The following is a 17,599-nucleotide window of genomic DNA, read 5'->3' as shown; positions in this document are numbered from 1 at the left end:
ATCCACAGTAGGCCACAGATAGGCCTCACGTTCACTCACAGCCAAAGGATAGAGGCTGGACATAGCCCTAGCCACTTTAAGGCTGTTTTTAATTGACCTCTTTTAGACCCCTTCTGGACTTTTCCAAATGGGGAGGGGAACATCTTAAGTTCATCCAGAAGATTCTTTATAGTTTCCCTCCAATCCCAGGGTGGTTGGTTCTGGGGAGGCATCAGAAGGCGTAATTCAAAACTGATCCCCATGACCTCTGCTTTCTGTCTCTCTGGGTCTAGGTGTATTCTGGGCCATTTATGTTCCCACATATAGTCTATTAGAATCTATCAGTATTTTGTGCACAAAATGAGTGTCTGGTGTGGGTTAGTTTAGTTTGTAAAATAAGTGACAGGTAAGGAATACTTGAAAATGAAGACAGAGATAGGTTTCAGATAGAAGGCATTTATTCTTACCAAAGTTTCAAATTAACACAGACATCGGATGGATTCTGGGTTCAATGGCACAGCGCTCTGCCGTCTGAGATGCGTTGGGGACGACTCCGAAATTAAGCCAAAATCACCCTTCCTTTATACTCTCATCTCTCTATTGAAGTCTATGGCAGCACCTATTTTGGGACCTATTTTTTTCAAATATTTCTCAATTTCTGTGGTTAAACTGTCGTGTCCTGCCATCTGTTGTTCTGTACCCAACTCTTTCCGTTCCAGCTATTGCAAGTTATTTCGCAATTTCCTCTTTTGTCAACATGTTTTTCTCTTCTGCCAGAACATCTTATTCTTAGCATATCAGTTTCACTTCCCCTTTTTCTATTATCTTATGATCTAAGTTTCATCTTATAGAAAGACAAACTCCATTTTAATAAGTGCTACATTCAATTTGTACCTGGCCTAGTCAGTGCTTTTCAGCTGCACAAAGCTATGTAGCTTGGCCTACCACTATTCCAGTGGATAGATCTTAGGGTAGAACACATATTAACTTGCAGGAAAAGCAAGTCCTTGCTCAGCCAGTCATAGATCTTTAATCCTAGCTGGTATTGTTACAGCCTGAGTCCTAACATCTGGCCGTCCACCCTTTCGGTGGGCATCCAGTGAGGGCCTCTTGCTGTAGTATAATTATACAAGGCTCACTTCCGGGACATCCCATTGAGCCGAAATTAAGGTGTGCATGGCATCATGCACGTGGAAGGTTCTAGGCGGGCGCTTCGTCCCCAGCATAATGGCAGAGCCAACAGGGGCTGAGGGAGAGACGTCCTCCGGAGAGGAAATCTTCAAAGTGTCCATGGCCTGTAACAACAGGTTGGGCAAATCCTCTGGGCTAAAAAGCCGCGCTGCAGAGGGGTCATCCGCTCCATCCGAGCGGGGATCCGTCTCCTCCAAGGAATCCGCAAAGGACCGTTGGGAGACCTCAGACACGCTGCCCTCATCTACATCGGAGGAGACAAAGTCCTCCAAGGCCTGGGAATCAACCCGAGGGCGTTTACCTCTGGGAACCTCAACCTCTTTACCAGACGAGGGAGCAGGGGCAGCGTTTTGCATGAGGAAAGCCTGATGCAGCAGCAAAACAAACTCGGGGGAGAAACCCCCCAGACTGTGCACTTCCGCAGCCTGGGCAACAGCCCTAGACGCACCCTCAACCGGCGCTCGCAAGAGCGGGGGAGAGACATGCTGCGCATCCAAAATGGCGTCCGGCGCGACACTCCGCGAAGGAGCCGCGCGGGAAGAACGGCGCTTAACTTTAGCCGCTTTTGTGCCGTCGCCCAAATTAAGGGCGTTCATGGCATTAATGTCTCCAACCTCAAGGGCGGCCCACGAAGAAGCCGTCCGAGCCGCGTGGCCGGCCAAGAAGGCGGAGGCGAGGAGCGGGGGATGGGCGTTTATGGCGGGAAAAACCGCCACGCCGGAGGAAGGACCGGGACATTCATCGGTCACGAAACTGTCACCCAACAAGGGCGAATCAGGCTGTAAGACCCCCGCATCCCCTCTAGAAGCGCTCAAGCGATCCGGGGAGCGACCCTTTGCGCCCTCGCCCTCCGACGCCATATGCCACGAGGAGAAGAATCGGGGAACCCCCTGCCCGCTATAAAAAGGTAAAAATTACCTGCTGTCCGCTCCGAGCTGTAACGAACTGGTGTCCCAGTGAGTAGCTGCAATGAACGTTTAAATAAACGTCGAAATAAACGCCTTTAAGGACGTTTAAATTTTTTTTTTTTTTTTTTTTTTTAACGGAGCCAGCGGGAGGGGGGAGAAAAGGAGGGACCTGGCACCACCAGGTTTGCACTTGCTCAAAAGAGCCCTCAACCCCAGGCACTCAACAAAACCTAAAAATTAGGCTTGGAGGCCTAGCCAGAGCTGCTGCTGTGTGTGACCACCACCTGCTGAGATAGAGAACATACTGAGGAGTTTCCGGCAGCACATGACCACATATAGGGAGGCAAAAGTTTGCTCTCTATCTCCACCTGCTGGTAGATGGACACAACCCACCAGTCTATGGATTGATCAGCTTGATGATATGGAAGTTTCTATTTGTGTTAATCTACACAGATACTTGAATAATACTCAGTGACACACAAACATAATCAAATGTTTTTTTTTTTTAAATCTTTCTTTCTAGTGACCTAAACTGGATCCAGTGTAGAAACTAAATAACATGACAAGAAAAATATCAGATAAGTGGTTTTACAGTTTAACTTTCCATCAGCAGAAGTCTAAAGCTGGCAACAATGTATCTCAGCAAAGGACTGAGATACACATGTGCAGAACAGCGCTGAACAGGCCCCTCACAGCCACGGCGCTGTCCCAAACTCCCAGCCTCAGGAACCTCGGCTGATGCCGGATCAGTGCTGCCTATCACCAAGGCTCCTGCAACAGCAGCCTCTTCTGCCTCACCCAGGCCTAATGATGCTCCGAATGCGGTCCAACGCGGCACCCACAGCACCTTTCTAGCCCCTGTTCAGACCCGGGTGCTCTGCCTCCAGGTACTTAAAGCTCGCAGAGTTGGGGTGAGGTGTGGGTAAGGCTTTCCTCACACACACTCCTGCACCACAGAACAGGTACAGAACACTTTCTGAGCACACTACCAGAACCCTCATCCACGCTGTTATCACCTCTCGCTTAGACTATTGCAACTTGCTTCTCACAGGTCTCCCACTTAGCCATCTCTCTCCTCTTCAATCTGTTCAAAATTCTGCTGCACGACTAATATTCCGCCAGTGTCGTTATGCTCATATTAGCCCTCTCCTCAAGTCACTTCACTGGCTTCCTATCCATTTCCACATACAGTTCAAACTCCTCTTATTGACGTATAAGTGCATTCACTCTGCAGCTCCTCAATACCTCTCCACTCTCATCTCTCCCTACATTCCTCCCCGGGAACTCCGTTCACTGGGTAAATCTCTCTTATCTCCACCCTCCTCCTCCACTGCTAACTCCAGACTCCGTTCCTTTTATCTTGCTGCACCATATGCCTGGAATAGACTTCCTGAGCCGGTACCTCAAGCTCCATCTCTGGCCGTCTTCAAATCTAAGCTAAAAGCCCACCTTTTTGATGCTGCTTTTAACTCCTAACCCTTATTCACTTGTAAAGTACCCATGTCTGTTTTCATTCCCACCTTAGTATTTCCCTTATCCCTTATTTGTCTGTTTGTCTGTTCTGATTAGATTGTAAACTCTGTCAAGCAGGGACTGTCTCTTCATGTTGAGAGGACAGCGCTGCGTATGTCTAGTGATGCTATAGAAATAATAATAAGTAGCAGTAGTAACATACTGGGACAGTCAAAGATCCACCAAGCCCAATATCCTGTTTCCAACAATGGCCAATCCAGGTCACAAAGTATCTGGCAAGATCCCAGCAGTACTGGAAGATTCCTTCACCCACACTGCTCCAAAACTTTCCTGATATACTGCCGTGCTCCTTGAAAGGGTGGCTGGAAACATCCCTCTACCCTGCCTATTAAATCCTTTCCCACCCTGTGTCATGTTCCCTGACCGTTCAGGATATGGGCATCTGAGGATGGGGTGGCCATCTTGGATGTGGGTATCGCCAAGATAGGGCAGCCATCTTAGAGGTGGGCCTCTTAAGTTGTGGCAGTCATCTTGGAGTTGGGCAGTTTCAGGAAGGAAGGCCATATTTGGGCATAAGGGCGTCTCCGGTTGGGGCAGCCATCTTGTTGACAGCTACACATGTTTTGGGCCTAATTCCTGTTCTATTTAAAGCCCGACTACCAGTCCTTCCACGCTTCGGCTTCTACTCAGTTCCTTGGGTAGTTGCTGTGCTTCTGGATACCTTCACGTCTGCTTCTTGGTCTTGACCTGCTCTGCCTGATCCTGGATTCGCTATTGTTTGCTGCCTGGTACTGACCTCTGCCTGTTCCTGACTCTTCTGTTGCCTGCTGCCTGGTCTTGACCTCTGCCTGATCCTGGATTCGCTATTTTTTGCTGCCTGGTACTGACCTCTGCCTGTTCCTGACTGTTCTATTGCCTGCTGCCTGGTCTTGACCTCTGCCTGATCCTGAATTCGCTATTGTTTGCTGCCTGGTACTGATCTCTGCCTCTTGCTGACTCTTCTATTGCCTGCTGCCTGGTCTTGACCTCTGCCTGATTCTGGATTCGCTATTGGTTGCTGCCTAGTACTGACCTCTGCCGTTCCTGTCTCCTCTGCTGTCTGCTTCTGGTCCTCGTTTCTCCTGTGGCTAGGCCGGGCCCCGTGGACTTTGTTCTGGACTCAGTTCTTCCCGCTGTTGGCTTCCTGCACCTGAGGGCTCAACCCCTGGGAAACGGAGGGTGACACAGGGGGAACTCGGGGTTGGCCGACAGCTCGGGAAGGAACCTTCCTCCATCGAGCACAAGGGCTCACGTTCTTTCTCAGCGAGCCTGACACCCTGTCTTCTACCCTGCCAATATCTGTGTTAATTAGAGATAATTGTAGGCCTGACTGTTTTGGACATTTCATCAGGATAACAAGGTCTCTCACCTGCGTATCGGATACTCTTTCCAAACATAGCTGTCCAGAGGTAGGGAATGGTGCTGATTTCTGTGCCCTGTGCCAGCATGTTCAGGGCTGCTATACGACCTGCCAAAGGGGCAAAAAGAAAAACGAGAAATGTTTGTTGTGACGGGAGAAGGAATATCTCTGCCAGCTACAATATTGCAAGAGACAGAATACAGGCAACCAGCCAGACTTAGGCAGGGTAAAAAAAACTCACCATAAGATAAACGGAAAAGCCTCAAATATATGTGTTATATTGTCCTAACATGACAATTTGGGCTGGTTCCACTGTATTTGTCAGGCCATTTTGTTTTCTCTCAAAATCTTAGAGCTACACGGTTACCAGTTTTATTTACTTTTCCTTGTTTAAAAACTATGAAAACATTTAGATTTTCAGATTGCCTTTTTTCTTTTCAAGCTGCTCGTTTTAGTACACACGTTCAGACTTTTTGAACTGTGAGGTACTGGCGGAATACAAGTTATATTGTTAACATTAGTGGATAAAATCCAGGAAAAGTGCTGTGACTGAAACCTGCCCTCCACTGTCAGCCAAAAGTGCAACTACCTGGACCGCAACACACCCTTTTAACCAGAGGCAAAGGAAACACTCCCCTGATGAGGAGAAGGTGATTTAGAACAGATGTATAGATTGATTTTTCACATCTATGGGTATTATTTTCCCCAGCGTAAATGCAGGTGCAAAAAATACAGATACTTCAAGCCTTTGGGTCTTCTAGAAGATTTTCAGAAGGAAACGTCAGCTCATCGTGAGGTATTATGACCGTTCAGTAGCATCACATGGCCTTGTGTTAACATCTCCGTTCCCAGCACATTACACCAGACCAGAGGCATCAAAAGATGTTCTGAACAGAAGCACCAGCCTCCTGCAATTCATGGACTCTCACAGGTTAGTACCTTTGCACATAACAGGAATCAACATTACTAACTTCGAGAGGTAACATTTTTCTATGAGAATAGTTTTACCCGCTCTGATGCTGCTTCTGTACTGTGGCCGGGGGTTGGCGAGTTGCCTCTTTTTACTGTCAAATTTTGGCTTTGAGTCTAAATAGTTTCAGAGATGCTTCAGGCTCTGCTAGCAGTGCTTTACTGGTGGGTGTGTTAAAGAAATAACCTGCCCCAAGAGGAAGGAGGTAGCTGTTCAATGTGTGATTATTCAAACCCTGTGTTGAGGAAGGATTTTGTCCTTCCTTATCCAGCCTTCCCTGAGTTTGAGCCTGTGGTCTACAGACAGGACAGGAAGTGGCCACTGTATTTGGGTTTTATCCCATCAGGGACTTCTGGAAAATGAACCTCTCCCCTCTTTCTTCTCCTGCTCAGCTCTTCCTCATCTTCTGCCATGTCTTTGAAAACAGCTTCTGAGCACCAGGGCTGTATAATTTCTACCTCTTAGGGCCGACTGGATCCCTCAGTTCCTGGAGGCCAGAAGTGCAGTGCAGAGTGCTCAGATTGGGAGACTTGGCATTCCTCTCAGCAGGAGAAGGGCACAGCGAAGGCGACAAAATAGATGATGCCAATCAAACTTCTACTGGACTCAAGAAAAGTTCACAGCAAGAGTTTATAATTCAAAAAAATGGACTCGACACTGAGGAGTCCCTGTATGGCACAGTGCTGTTGATTCTTTAGGAAACGTCTTTTTTATGCTTTTTCGAGCAGTATCGTTCGTATTGGTATAACGGAGCTGAAAGGTTTCTTTGATTTAACATTGTCCAGGTCTTGTTAGCAAACCCAAACATCGTGGGAGAAGACTTTTCCTAAAGAATCAACAGCACTATGCCATACAGGGACTCCTGAGTGTCGAGTCCATTTTTTTGAATAATAAACTCTTGCTGTGAACCTTTCTTGAGTCCAGTAGAAGTTTGATTGGCATCATCTATTTTGTCGCCTTCGCTGTGCCCTTCTCTTAGATTTTCCATTGCGGAGGTCTGCTTTCTTCTGTGTTTGGCTTTCCTCTCAGCAGAGCACTGCACTGTCTCTGTGTGAGAGGAAGAGCCTTAGGTGGTATCAGTCAGACTTGGCCTCTCTGTAGCTGGGCAGACTGCTGTTTGCAATTACAGCAGTGTTTCCCAAACCTGGTCCCGGAAGCACCCCAGCATGAATATTCATGAGATAGATTTGCATGCAGTGGAGGCAGTGCATGCAAATCTCTCTCCTGCATATTCATTGTGGGTATCCTGAAAACCTGTCTGGCTGGGGGGCCTCCGGGACTAGGTTTAGGAACCACTGAATTACAGAGATGCCAAGATACCCAGTTCCAGGCTGAAGCTTTTGGGCGGGTCTAGATTTCTGACCACCCTATCCTGGTGCATTATGGGACATGTAGCACTGATTTCCATGGGCAGGAACATGCACTACAAATCCCATACTGCTTTGGGATGTAAGTTCAAAACCAGGTCTGTCCAAAAGGTCTCCAGCCTGGAACTGGGTAATTTGGCATCTCGGCAATTAGAAAATTGAAGTTAATGAAAGGATACAATATTAAAATCCATCTCCAGGATTTCCAGCTACTTAGACCAGTTCTGATGCTTTGTGTTGCTTCCGGATTGGTTAGTGCTTAAAGTGACAGACTGACACAGTTCTGGTTTTACCATCTATGGACTTGCAGGTCTCAATTCCTCTCAAAATCCAGGCCAGAGTTAGGCAGAGGTAACATCTGGAGCATCATGCCTTGATCTGATCACAGAGCACCCAGGGTACCAGCGTTGCTTCTTCCTTAAGAAATGCTCAAGTGCAGGTCCTTTCACTTGTGACCTAACAAGACCCTGTGATACCTCAGCCTTTGCACAGGTTTCAATGGTGACAGGAAGCCTGTGCCAGAGAACAGGCAGCACATCACAGTGTCCATCAGACTTCAACAGTCTGTGCCCTGATCATGACTGAATAGATAGGGATGGGCTGGAGTGTAAATTTTAAGGGGCTTCAGAACTTAGTACAAGAACAGTGCTGGGCAGACTTCTACGGTCTGTGCCCTGAAAATGGAAAGGACAAATCAAACAAATCAAACTCAGGTATAAATTATCACATACCATGTAAAATGAGTTTATCTTGTTGGGCAGACTGGATGGACCATTCAGGTCTTTATCTGCCATCATTTACTATGTTACTATGTATCAGCGTGCAAGTACTGGAAGGTCCAAGCAAGAAGCACTGGTTACCACTGAGGGGGTCTTTTGTACAGTGCTAAGAGGTCGATTAGGGGAGACCCCCCTCCAGACCTTCCCCCTCCCTTTTCCTACTGGTTCCTACAGTTTAAATCCAAGCTGGCTGGGATAGAAATTTTGTAAATAAAAATAAAAGCAGGATTACTGGTCTCTAGATGGACTGGGGTATAACAGTGATCGCCAGAGAGGCAAACCCACTACCCCTGTGGCTTCACCGTTGCTCTGAGCCACGCTGGCATACGCAAGTGCCAGGCTATCCGGGACCATGCTCCAGACACAACTGTGCCCACCTTGGATGTGTGCCATCTGCCAGTGAGGTACATTCACTCTCTTATTGTTCCGCAGAGCCAGAGGAAACGTTACCACATCACCAGCTGCAAAGACCCCCGGGACATTACTCTGCATCATCTGCCGGGAGAGGAGAGACGGGTGAGTGACATTACAGCCGCTGCAGCCAGGAGAAAGAAAACGCCCACATTCCTTTACAGAATACCAGTGTAATGAGCACTTATACCAACTGTACAGCTGACGTGTGTGCAGCTAACACAAAAGTCTGAGTCTCACTTATACTGCCCAAGAGTCTACCTGTGTGCAGGTATTTACAGAACAAGGCTTACTGCATTTGGCGTAATCAATACGCCATTGTGTGTAATTAGCACCGATTTTGTACAGTTAGCCCATGTTACCCTGCGCTATGAACATGTTTTTATTGCGTATTGTGTTGACATTGTAAGTAGTGTACTATGCCATACTTTGTATTGTTATTTCAATAATTTTACTGCTGTAATTGTCTATTGCTTATGCTTCACGTATTTTTGCTGTAAACTGCTGTGAGTGAATTCCTTCAAAAAGGCAGTAAATAAATCCTAATAAATACGTAAATACATCACATTCCCAACAAAGGAATTCCCCTAATAATGTAGTTTTAGGAAGAAAAAAACAGAGTATAATGTGCCCCTGTCTTAGGGTTACAGGTAACAGGGAGGTGTGGAAAAATGACCAGTATGTGCCAGCCAAAGGCAGGGCTGTGGGGTATAAAAGGGGAAGTTCGGTCTTCCCTGGGAACTGAAGGGAGAAGGAGACCCCAGACATGGCTTCAGGACTGACGTGATGCTACCACTCTTGGTCCGTTTCCCCGAGACAGTTCCTCCCCAACACCTGGGATAGCAGGAGGGTCAGTCCTAAACACCACCCTGGGGGCATCAGCTTCACACCCTTTCCACTCTCAGCAGAACCCGTAGCCTCTCAATGAGCTCCTGCAGTTTTTGACCCAAGGCATTGCAACAGAGCTTTGTTCACACACTCTGCCCCTTAAAAAATGTGAACTATCAGACAAAACACAGCAATGGAAATAAGAGAAGATATCAACCTAATTAATAACAAGGTTATTGTGACAGTGGGGAAACAGTTATAGTGTTATTTTTTATTTTTTTGTTACATTTGTACCCTGCGCTTTCCCACTCATGGCAGGCTCAATGCGGCTTACATGGGGCAATGGAGGGTTAAGTGACTTGCCCAGAGTCACAAGGAACTGCCTGTGCCTGAAGTGGGAATCAAACTTAGTTCCTCAGTTCCCCAGGACCAAAGTCCACCACCCTAACTACTAGGCCACTCCTCCACTGTTGCTACTATTTGAGATTCTACATGGAATGTTGCTATTCCACTAGCAACATTCCATGTAGAAGTCGGCCCTTGCAGATCACCAATGTGGCCGCGCAGGCTTCTACATGGAATGTTGCTAGTGGAATAGCAACATTCCATGTAGAATCTCCAATAGTAGCAACATTCCATGTAGAATCTCCAATAGTATCTATTTTATTTTTGTTACATTTGTACCCTGCGCTTTCCCACTCATGGCAGGCTCAATGCAGCTTACATGGGGCAATGGAGGGTTAAGTGACTTGCCCAGAGTCACAAGGAGCTGCCTGTGCCTGAAGTGGGAATCGAACTCAGTTCCTCAGTTCCCCAGGACCAGAGTCCACCACCCTAACCACTAGGCCACTCCTCCACTGTTATTGTTCTGCTTATCTGATTAATTTATATCAATAACGATGTATTTTTCTTTTGATGAGATTCCTCACTTGGCTACACAACCTCAGAACAGGGATAGTAACAGGTAGACCTCATTTAATTCTTCCCAGTTAAGAAGAAAGACAGTGCCAGTGTGGATAGAATCCAGAACATGTTGTGCAGAACGAAAGATTTGAGGCTAGAGAAATGAAGGTGGGAGAGATGGCATGTCTGAGACCCAGAGGGACGCCACACCTTGTTCACAGGAATGAAGCCCCGAGAGTCGATAGTGATCCCACTCTGTTTCAGGAAGCCTGTCGTTGGACTTGCACCTGCAAAGGAGAAAGGGAACCTGTCTGAGGTCAAGCAAGTGGGGAAAGCATGTAGAGCAAGGCCCATGGAATTCTTTCCAACCCATCTATATGTGTCTGCCACGTGCTTGGTGCATTGGAGCTGACTCTGTGGGTGCTTGAGCACCCCCAATATTGAGAAAATTCCTCGTATGTGTCCAGGGAGGGGTTATTTTCATTGGGCTTAGCACCCCCAATAATTTTGAAAAGTTGGCTCCTAAGGCTTGGTGTCTTAGCTGTGTGTATGTATATGTGTTTGTGTGTGTGTTTATCTTGTGGGCTGCTATGTCTGTGTGTTCATATGTATGCATATGTATTTGTGTGTCAGTATATGTATACTTGTATGTGTGTGTGTGTGTGTGTGTGTATTTATGAGCCAAAGGAAAGGGGGAACATGACTCCAAAACACAGAAGGTACAAATTAAATGACTGGAGAAGGCCACGGATCACTAACAGCAAAAGCCAACAGGATGCTGAAGGAGATGAGGTTATTGAAATGGATCTGAGGCAGCGTTTCGCATCAGATGTCAAAACCAGCTACGACAGATTCAGCGCCAAACCGACTATGTTGAGTGGTCAAAATAGGCCACTTAAATGCTATCATAGACGCTTAACTTTTTGGCAGCCAAAAATAAACTGGTCGCCGGAAATGGCCAAGAATTGAATAACCAGAGTCAGCGCCACTGGTGGTAGCTAAATACATTGCCTGCCGCCAGCTGACCATCGGGAGGGGGAGGGGTGTCTGACTAGAGCTGCTTTCTAGTGTTGCTGTTGTTCTGAGACTGGTGGATAGGGGGATTGTTTTGACTTGTCACCTGCATATTTTCTCTTTTTTATTTATTTATCGATGCATTCTTGTATCTCACTGTTCTCCAAAGGCACATTTCGTTCAAAGTGGCTTCCAATTTACATTATTAAGTGACCATTACAATAGTATGTCTATTGTTACCTGAAAAGTACATTGATAGTTTGTCTATTTGTCTCTAGAATTTTCGGAGAGGTTAGTCTGTGTTTTTGTGTGTAGCATTTTCGGAAGGTAGTTTTTTCAGGAGGTAGTTGTCTGAAGGTATTGATGAGGTGATTTGGAGAGGTGGAACGTTCATAGGGATGGAACTTTGCCTTTTGATCTGTGAACTCTGTATCTGAGGCATGTGCCTTTTGTCTTAATTTAATTTCTAGTTTTCTTTCTGAATTTCTTTCACAATTTGCCATTGTAAACCTCTTGATCTGTGTGCCAGTAAAGGTGGTATATCAAGGCTGAATAAAAATGAACAGAAACGTATAAAGGGAGGACAGTTTCCTGACAGCCACTAACAAAGGAAAATGTCTAAATCACTTCAGTATTTTTATTCAAATAGGCAGATTGTCATTTGGTAGCGTCTACCATGTAGATTTGCCACCAGAGACCAGACACTGCCCTCCCTGTGTGAATGGACCTATGACACTGTGCATCACTTTTGTGTTGCTTAGCCAGGCACTGCCACTGTAGGTCACATTTGTCATGCCGTGGATTGTAGCTTTGCTGTGTGTCTAACTGGCACTGCCCTATTTGTGCCACTGGACCGTGGCTTAGTCAGGCATTGCCCATGTTCTGTAACTGTTTGTGGCACTCTGGATTGTGGCTTTGTTGTGTTGCTTGCTATATGCTCCTTATTTGTGTCACTGTGTATCACATTTGTGGTACTGTGGATTGTAGTGGGCCACGTGGCTGCCCTGCCCTTCACTTACCTATTCCGATAACACAGACATCGGCTCGAAGAACTTTGCCACTCTTCAGCACCACTTCCTTCAGCTACATGGGAACAAAAATACAAGAGACATCCAGCTGTGATGCTAGCAGCAACTCTCCGCAGTGCACATCTGTATGACCCATCCAGCTGTGACACCACTGGAATGCACATCTGCATGACCCATCCAGCAGTGACTCACACTAATGCACACCTGTCTAACACACCCAGTTGTGACGCCAACAGTGACTTGTGACTCTTCCAGCTGTGATGCTATCACTGACTCTCTGTAATGCACATCTGTATAACACACCCAGCTAAGAAGCAAGTACACCCTCTGCTTAACACAAGCATACATCAGACACTCAGTTGTAAAACATGGATAGATGATGGGGAAGCCAATCCGTTGACCAGTAAAACAGTCAGAGCCCAACATAAGTTGGAGGATCGTCCAGGAACTGTTCTCCTGACAGAAAACATTATTTGACTGCAGTCTCTTGACACAGGCTCACTTAGTCCTCTGCTCTGGCCTCCAAGACCAAACTAACGGCCTCAACTCTTCCCACATCAATTATGTTACTATCCAGAAAAGCCTGAGATACATTTTAGACTCAGTTCTGTCCTTTATGCAACACTATTTTCCCCTTTCTAACACCTCATTGCTGCCTGCCTCCCATCACACTTCCGCTGCTTTCCATGGGGTCTCCTGTAGGTGGCGCCACTGTCAACCATACAGCTCAGCTTTGTATGCAGCAACCATGAACGTCTTACCCACTACCCCAGAAGCTCTGCTGCAGTGATTTCTAGTTTATTGTGTATCACGCTTTGAGCTTAGTTGCCAATGTGTATATAACATGAAGACAGAACATATCTGAACTGATTCACTACCCCAATCCTGGCTCAATCTTTTATCCAAAAGAAAAGAAAGTAGGGCAGGACAATGGCAAATCCACAAAGAGCCAAAAGGGAGGTGCAAAACGAGAGGAACAGAGCTGTGTTTCAGTGAAGATCGCTGCCTCAGGGGTCACAGAATCTTATAAAGTGTTCGGTGCTGTACTATCAGAACAGCTGTATGTACAATTGCAAAACTTGTATGGGATTTGCGTTACAAGACGTATGAGGAGAGACTTGTTGACCTAAACATGTATACTCTGGAGGAAAGGAGAAACAGGGGTAATATGATACAGACGTTCAAATATTTGAAAGGTATTAATCTGCAAACGAACCTTTTCCGGAAATGGGAAGGCGTTAGAACGAGAGGACATGAAATGAGATTGAAGGGGGGCAGACTCAAGAAAAATGTCAGGAAGTATTTTTTCATGGAGAGAGTAGTGGATGCTTGGAATGCCCTCCCGCGGGAGGTGGTGGAAATGAAAATGGTAACGGAATTCAAACTTGCGTGGGATAAACATAAAGGAATTCTGCTCAGAAGGAATGGATCCTAAGGAGCTTAGACGAGATTGGGTGGCAAAGACGGTGGCGGGAGACGGAGATGGTGCTGGGCAGACTTATACGGTCTGTGCCAGAGCCGATGGTGGGAGGCGGGACTGGTGGTTGGGAGGCGGGGATAGTGCTGGGCAGACTTATACGGTCTGTGCCAGAACTGGTGGTGGGAGGCGGGGCTGGTGGTTGGGAGGCGGGGATAGTGCTGGGCAGACTTATACGGTCTGTGCCAGAACCGGTGGTGGGAGGTGGGGCTGGTGGTTGGGAGGCGGGGATAGTGCTGGGCAGACTTATACGGTCTGTGCCAGAACCGGTGGTGGGAGGCGGGGCTGGTGGTTGGGAGGCGGGGATAGTGCTGGGCAGACTTATACGGTCTGTGCCAGAACCGGTGGTGGGAGGCGGGGCTGGTGGTTGGGAGGCGGGGATAGTGCTGGGCAGACTTATACGGTCTGTGCCCGGAAAAGGACAGGTACAAATCAAGGTAAGGTATACATAAAAAGTAGCACATGTGAATTTATCTTGTTGGGCAGACTGGATGGACCGTGCAGGTCTTTTTCTGCCGTCATCTACTATGTTACTATGTTACTATGTCACCTAGGTGAAGAGAAAGCTACCTTACTGAAGGTACCAAGGCTTTAAACATGGTGGATACGTTTTGGACCTACATCTACGTAAGGGTTTTTATTTTTCTGGTTCTGCCTGTGGGCCCACAGTAAAGAACCAGCCCAGCCCTCTTCATTTAACTGTGCGTTCATGTTCTCCAGACGTTACCCTATGCCGTACCAACCTTACTCAGTCCGGCCCCATTCACTTAACCTTGCACTCATGTTCAGACCCTGCCCTCTGCTGTACTAGCTGCACTCATTTGTGTATGTCCTGTCTCAGGTTCTGAAAGTTTCCATCCCTCCTCTGGACCACAGGCCTCCACACTGCCATCCCAGCCCACATGCCTCAGACCCTGCACCTGTACAAGCACTGCTGATTAACTTAAAACATTTACTCATTCCAGTCATTTCCATATTTCCATGGGCTGAGGTCCTTCTTCTGTACCTTTCCCTCCTGTTCTCGGAGCTCAGACACTTCCGTCTGCATATAAAACTTTATCCTGTGATTCTCAAACATCTAAAAACAGGAGAGAAAGAAACACATTAATGTTACTAACTAATTACTAAACATAATTAACACATTAATAACATTAATTACTCTAGGTTTTCACAATGTTAACTCTTTTATTCTAGGAGGGAAGTTAGGTCACTGACATGTCTCTTACAAAGTAATAAATTACAAGATACAGGTCACATAGTTAACCTGTAATCAACTATGGGGCACGAACATGTGACATGCAGGATCCCTTACTGGTCACGTGGGTTAAGGCGGGATCTCTTACTGGTCACTGATAAGTACATAAGGGGGGAAAGGGAAATGGGACTTGATACACTGCCTTTCTGAGGTTTTTGCAACTACATTCAAAGCGGGTTACATATATTCAGGTACTTATTTTGTACCAGGGGCAATGGAGGGTTAAGCGACTTGCCCAGAGTCACAAGGAGCTGCAGTGGCAACTGAACCCAGTTCCCCAGGATCAAAGTCCACTGCACTAACCACTAGGCCACTCCTCCACTCATTCCACCAATAAGAGCCAACCTCATCAGTGATGTCACAATGGCTTGATTGCCCGATACTTGGCTCACTTCTGATATTGTGATGTCATAAGGGAAATGGGACTAGATATACCGCCTTTCTGAGGTTTTTGCAACTACATTCAAAGCGGTTTACATATATTCAGGTACTTATTTGTACCAGGGGCAATGGAGGGTTAAGTGACTTGCCCAGAGTCACAAGGAGCTGCAGTGGGAATTAATCCCAGTTCCCCAGGATCAAAGTCCAATGCACTAACCACTAGGCTACTCCTCCTCATTCCACCAAAAAGAGCCAACCTCATCAGTGATGTCACAATGGCTTGATTGCCCGATACTTGGCTCACTTGTGATATTGTGATGTCATAAGGGAAAGGGGGAAAGGGAAATGGGACTTGATAAACCACCTTTCTGTGGGAATTGAACCCAGGTTGCCTGGCTTAAAGCCTGTTGCACTAACCACTAGACCACTTCTCACTTAAGACAACTGAGGGCAATATGTTCAGTCTAATCTCCTTCTAGTTTTCAAAGTGTAGCGCAGTCTATTTTAATCCCTTATTTTCTTTATATGGAGGGATGATGAATACATTGATTGGTAAGCTGCAGTTTTTGCAAAATACAGCAGCTCGATTAATCTTTGGCCAGATTAGGTTTAAGAGAGCTACTCTACTTGCAAATGCTGCATTGCCTTCCTATTGATAAGAGAATCAGGGTCAGATGAGCTTGTCTTATATTTAAATCTTTATTTGCGGATAGTTCTACGCCTTTAGTCAAGTATTTGAATTTTTCATCTGCCTTTTGTTCAGCACGAAAAGAACGGTGTTGGAAGCTAAATTATCCATCTGCAAAGGGTGTGCGATGTAAATCGATTCTGGAGTCATCGTATTTGTATTAAGCAGTAAAAGTTTGGAGCTTGTTGCCTCTTTCAGCAAATTGAGTCATATCTTACTTTTCGTAAGGCTTGTAAGACTATCTTTTTAGAGAAGGAACTTAGAAGAATGCTTTAATTTTATTTCCCTCTGTATTAAATGTTGGTCTATTGTTTTTCTCCCTTTCTCTTCCCAAAGTCTGCTTCAGAACAATCCATTGACTTCTATCTCCTAGTATCATCCATTATCCTTTCCTATAATGTTTTTCGTCTCATGCATTACACCAATGGTCTCTAATTGTTCTCATACCTCACACTAACATTATTGGCTTCTGTCTCACCTAGAATGTAAACCACACTGAAATCTGGAAAGAGGATTTTAGCGATATAAAAGAATTGACTTGATTCGATTATGGAGATTTGAGCTGTGATCCATTTAGAATCAGTTTTAGGAAAATAGAGGAATATAAAACTTGTATAACATAACATAACAAAGACCATCCCAAACTACAAAAGGTAACGGACGACATTACAGAAAACAAAAGATAGTCATTTCAAAAGAATGTGGGCCAAGCTTAGTGGGAATGAGAGGAAGCTTGGCCATTACCTTAATAGACCAGTTTTCTCTACTCTGATATACAAGTGTCTAGAGCCTTCCCAACTAAGGGTCAAGTACTGCTGACCTCTGACCTAATGATCTGGATGTTTCTGGGTATATCTGACCCAGCCAGCAGATGAGTGTCTGGCCCACAAATAACACTGTGGCCAGCTTGAGCCAATGAAGACTAGGCCTAGCTCTCCACCTTCTCCCCCATTTCAAGAACCTGGTATCACCTCTATCTGATGTGACTGTCAAGACATGGCCAGCCTTACTACTAGGGGAACAGACAGTTGCCTAGGGGGCAGAATTTGGAGAGTGTGGCTATTAAAACAGCCACTAGAGCGGGCCAGACAGCACCACATGGCTGGCAGAGATCAGATCTCAATGCCCTAACAGCAGAAGAGAAAATTGAATAGGCTGGCAGGAGTCTGTGCCGAATTGCCCCATTAGTCTTCCTTTTAGCCGGCCTCCCCAGCATGTCCAAAGTCTTGCTTGTGCGACTAGTACTTCCTGCTTTATGTCACTGCAAGACTGGCATTTGGAAGTGCTGGTCTTGAGATGACACATTTTGAAAGTGCTAGGTTTAAGGAAGAGCAGCAGGGGGTGGTATCCCCAGGACAGGGAGGGTAGGCCAGAGTTAGCACCTGGGGATTTGCCAGTGTTGTTATGCTCATATTAGCTCTCTCCTCGTCACTTCTTTGGCTCCCTATCTGTTTCCGCATACAGTTCAAATTCCTCTTATTGACTTACAAGTGCCTTCACTCTGCAGCTCCTCAGTACCTCTCCACTCTTATCTCTCTCTACACTCCT

At 46.2% G+C, this 17,599-nt stretch overlaps 1 protein-coding gene across 3 annotated transcripts in view; it reads right to left on the bottom strand.

The window, feature by feature from the left end:
• LOC115480791 (apoptosis-inducing factor 3-like) overlaps positions 1-17,599 on the bottom strand; it is a 125,253-nt gene that overhangs the window by 22,653 nt on the left and 85,001 nt on the right. For all 3 annotated transcript variants that reach the window (XM_030219693.1, XM_030219694.1, XM_030219695.1), the window contains 5 exons: positions 14,734-14,805; positions 12,242-12,305; positions 10,419-10,495; positions 8,444-8,561; positions 4,960-5,058 (listed from right to left, as the gene is read on the bottom strand). In XM_030219693.1, the coding sequence (XP_030075553.1) occupies positions 4,960-5,058; positions 8,444-8,561; positions 10,419-10,495; positions 12,242-12,305; positions 14,734-14,805 (430 nt within the window). The remainder of the gene's footprint in view (positions 1-4,959; positions 5,059-8,443; positions 8,562-10,418; positions 10,496-12,241; positions 12,306-14,733; positions 14,806-17,599) is intronic.

This window comes from Microcaecilia unicolor, chromosome 11 (assembly GCF_901765095.1).
Source record: "Microcaecilia unicolor chromosome 11, aMicUni1.1, whole genome shotgun sequence".
Lineage (NCBI taxonomy): Eukaryota > Metazoa > Chordata > Amphibia > Gymnophiona > Siphonopidae > Microcaecilia > Microcaecilia unicolor.
This window is presented reverse-complemented; position numbering and strand designations above follow the sequence as displayed.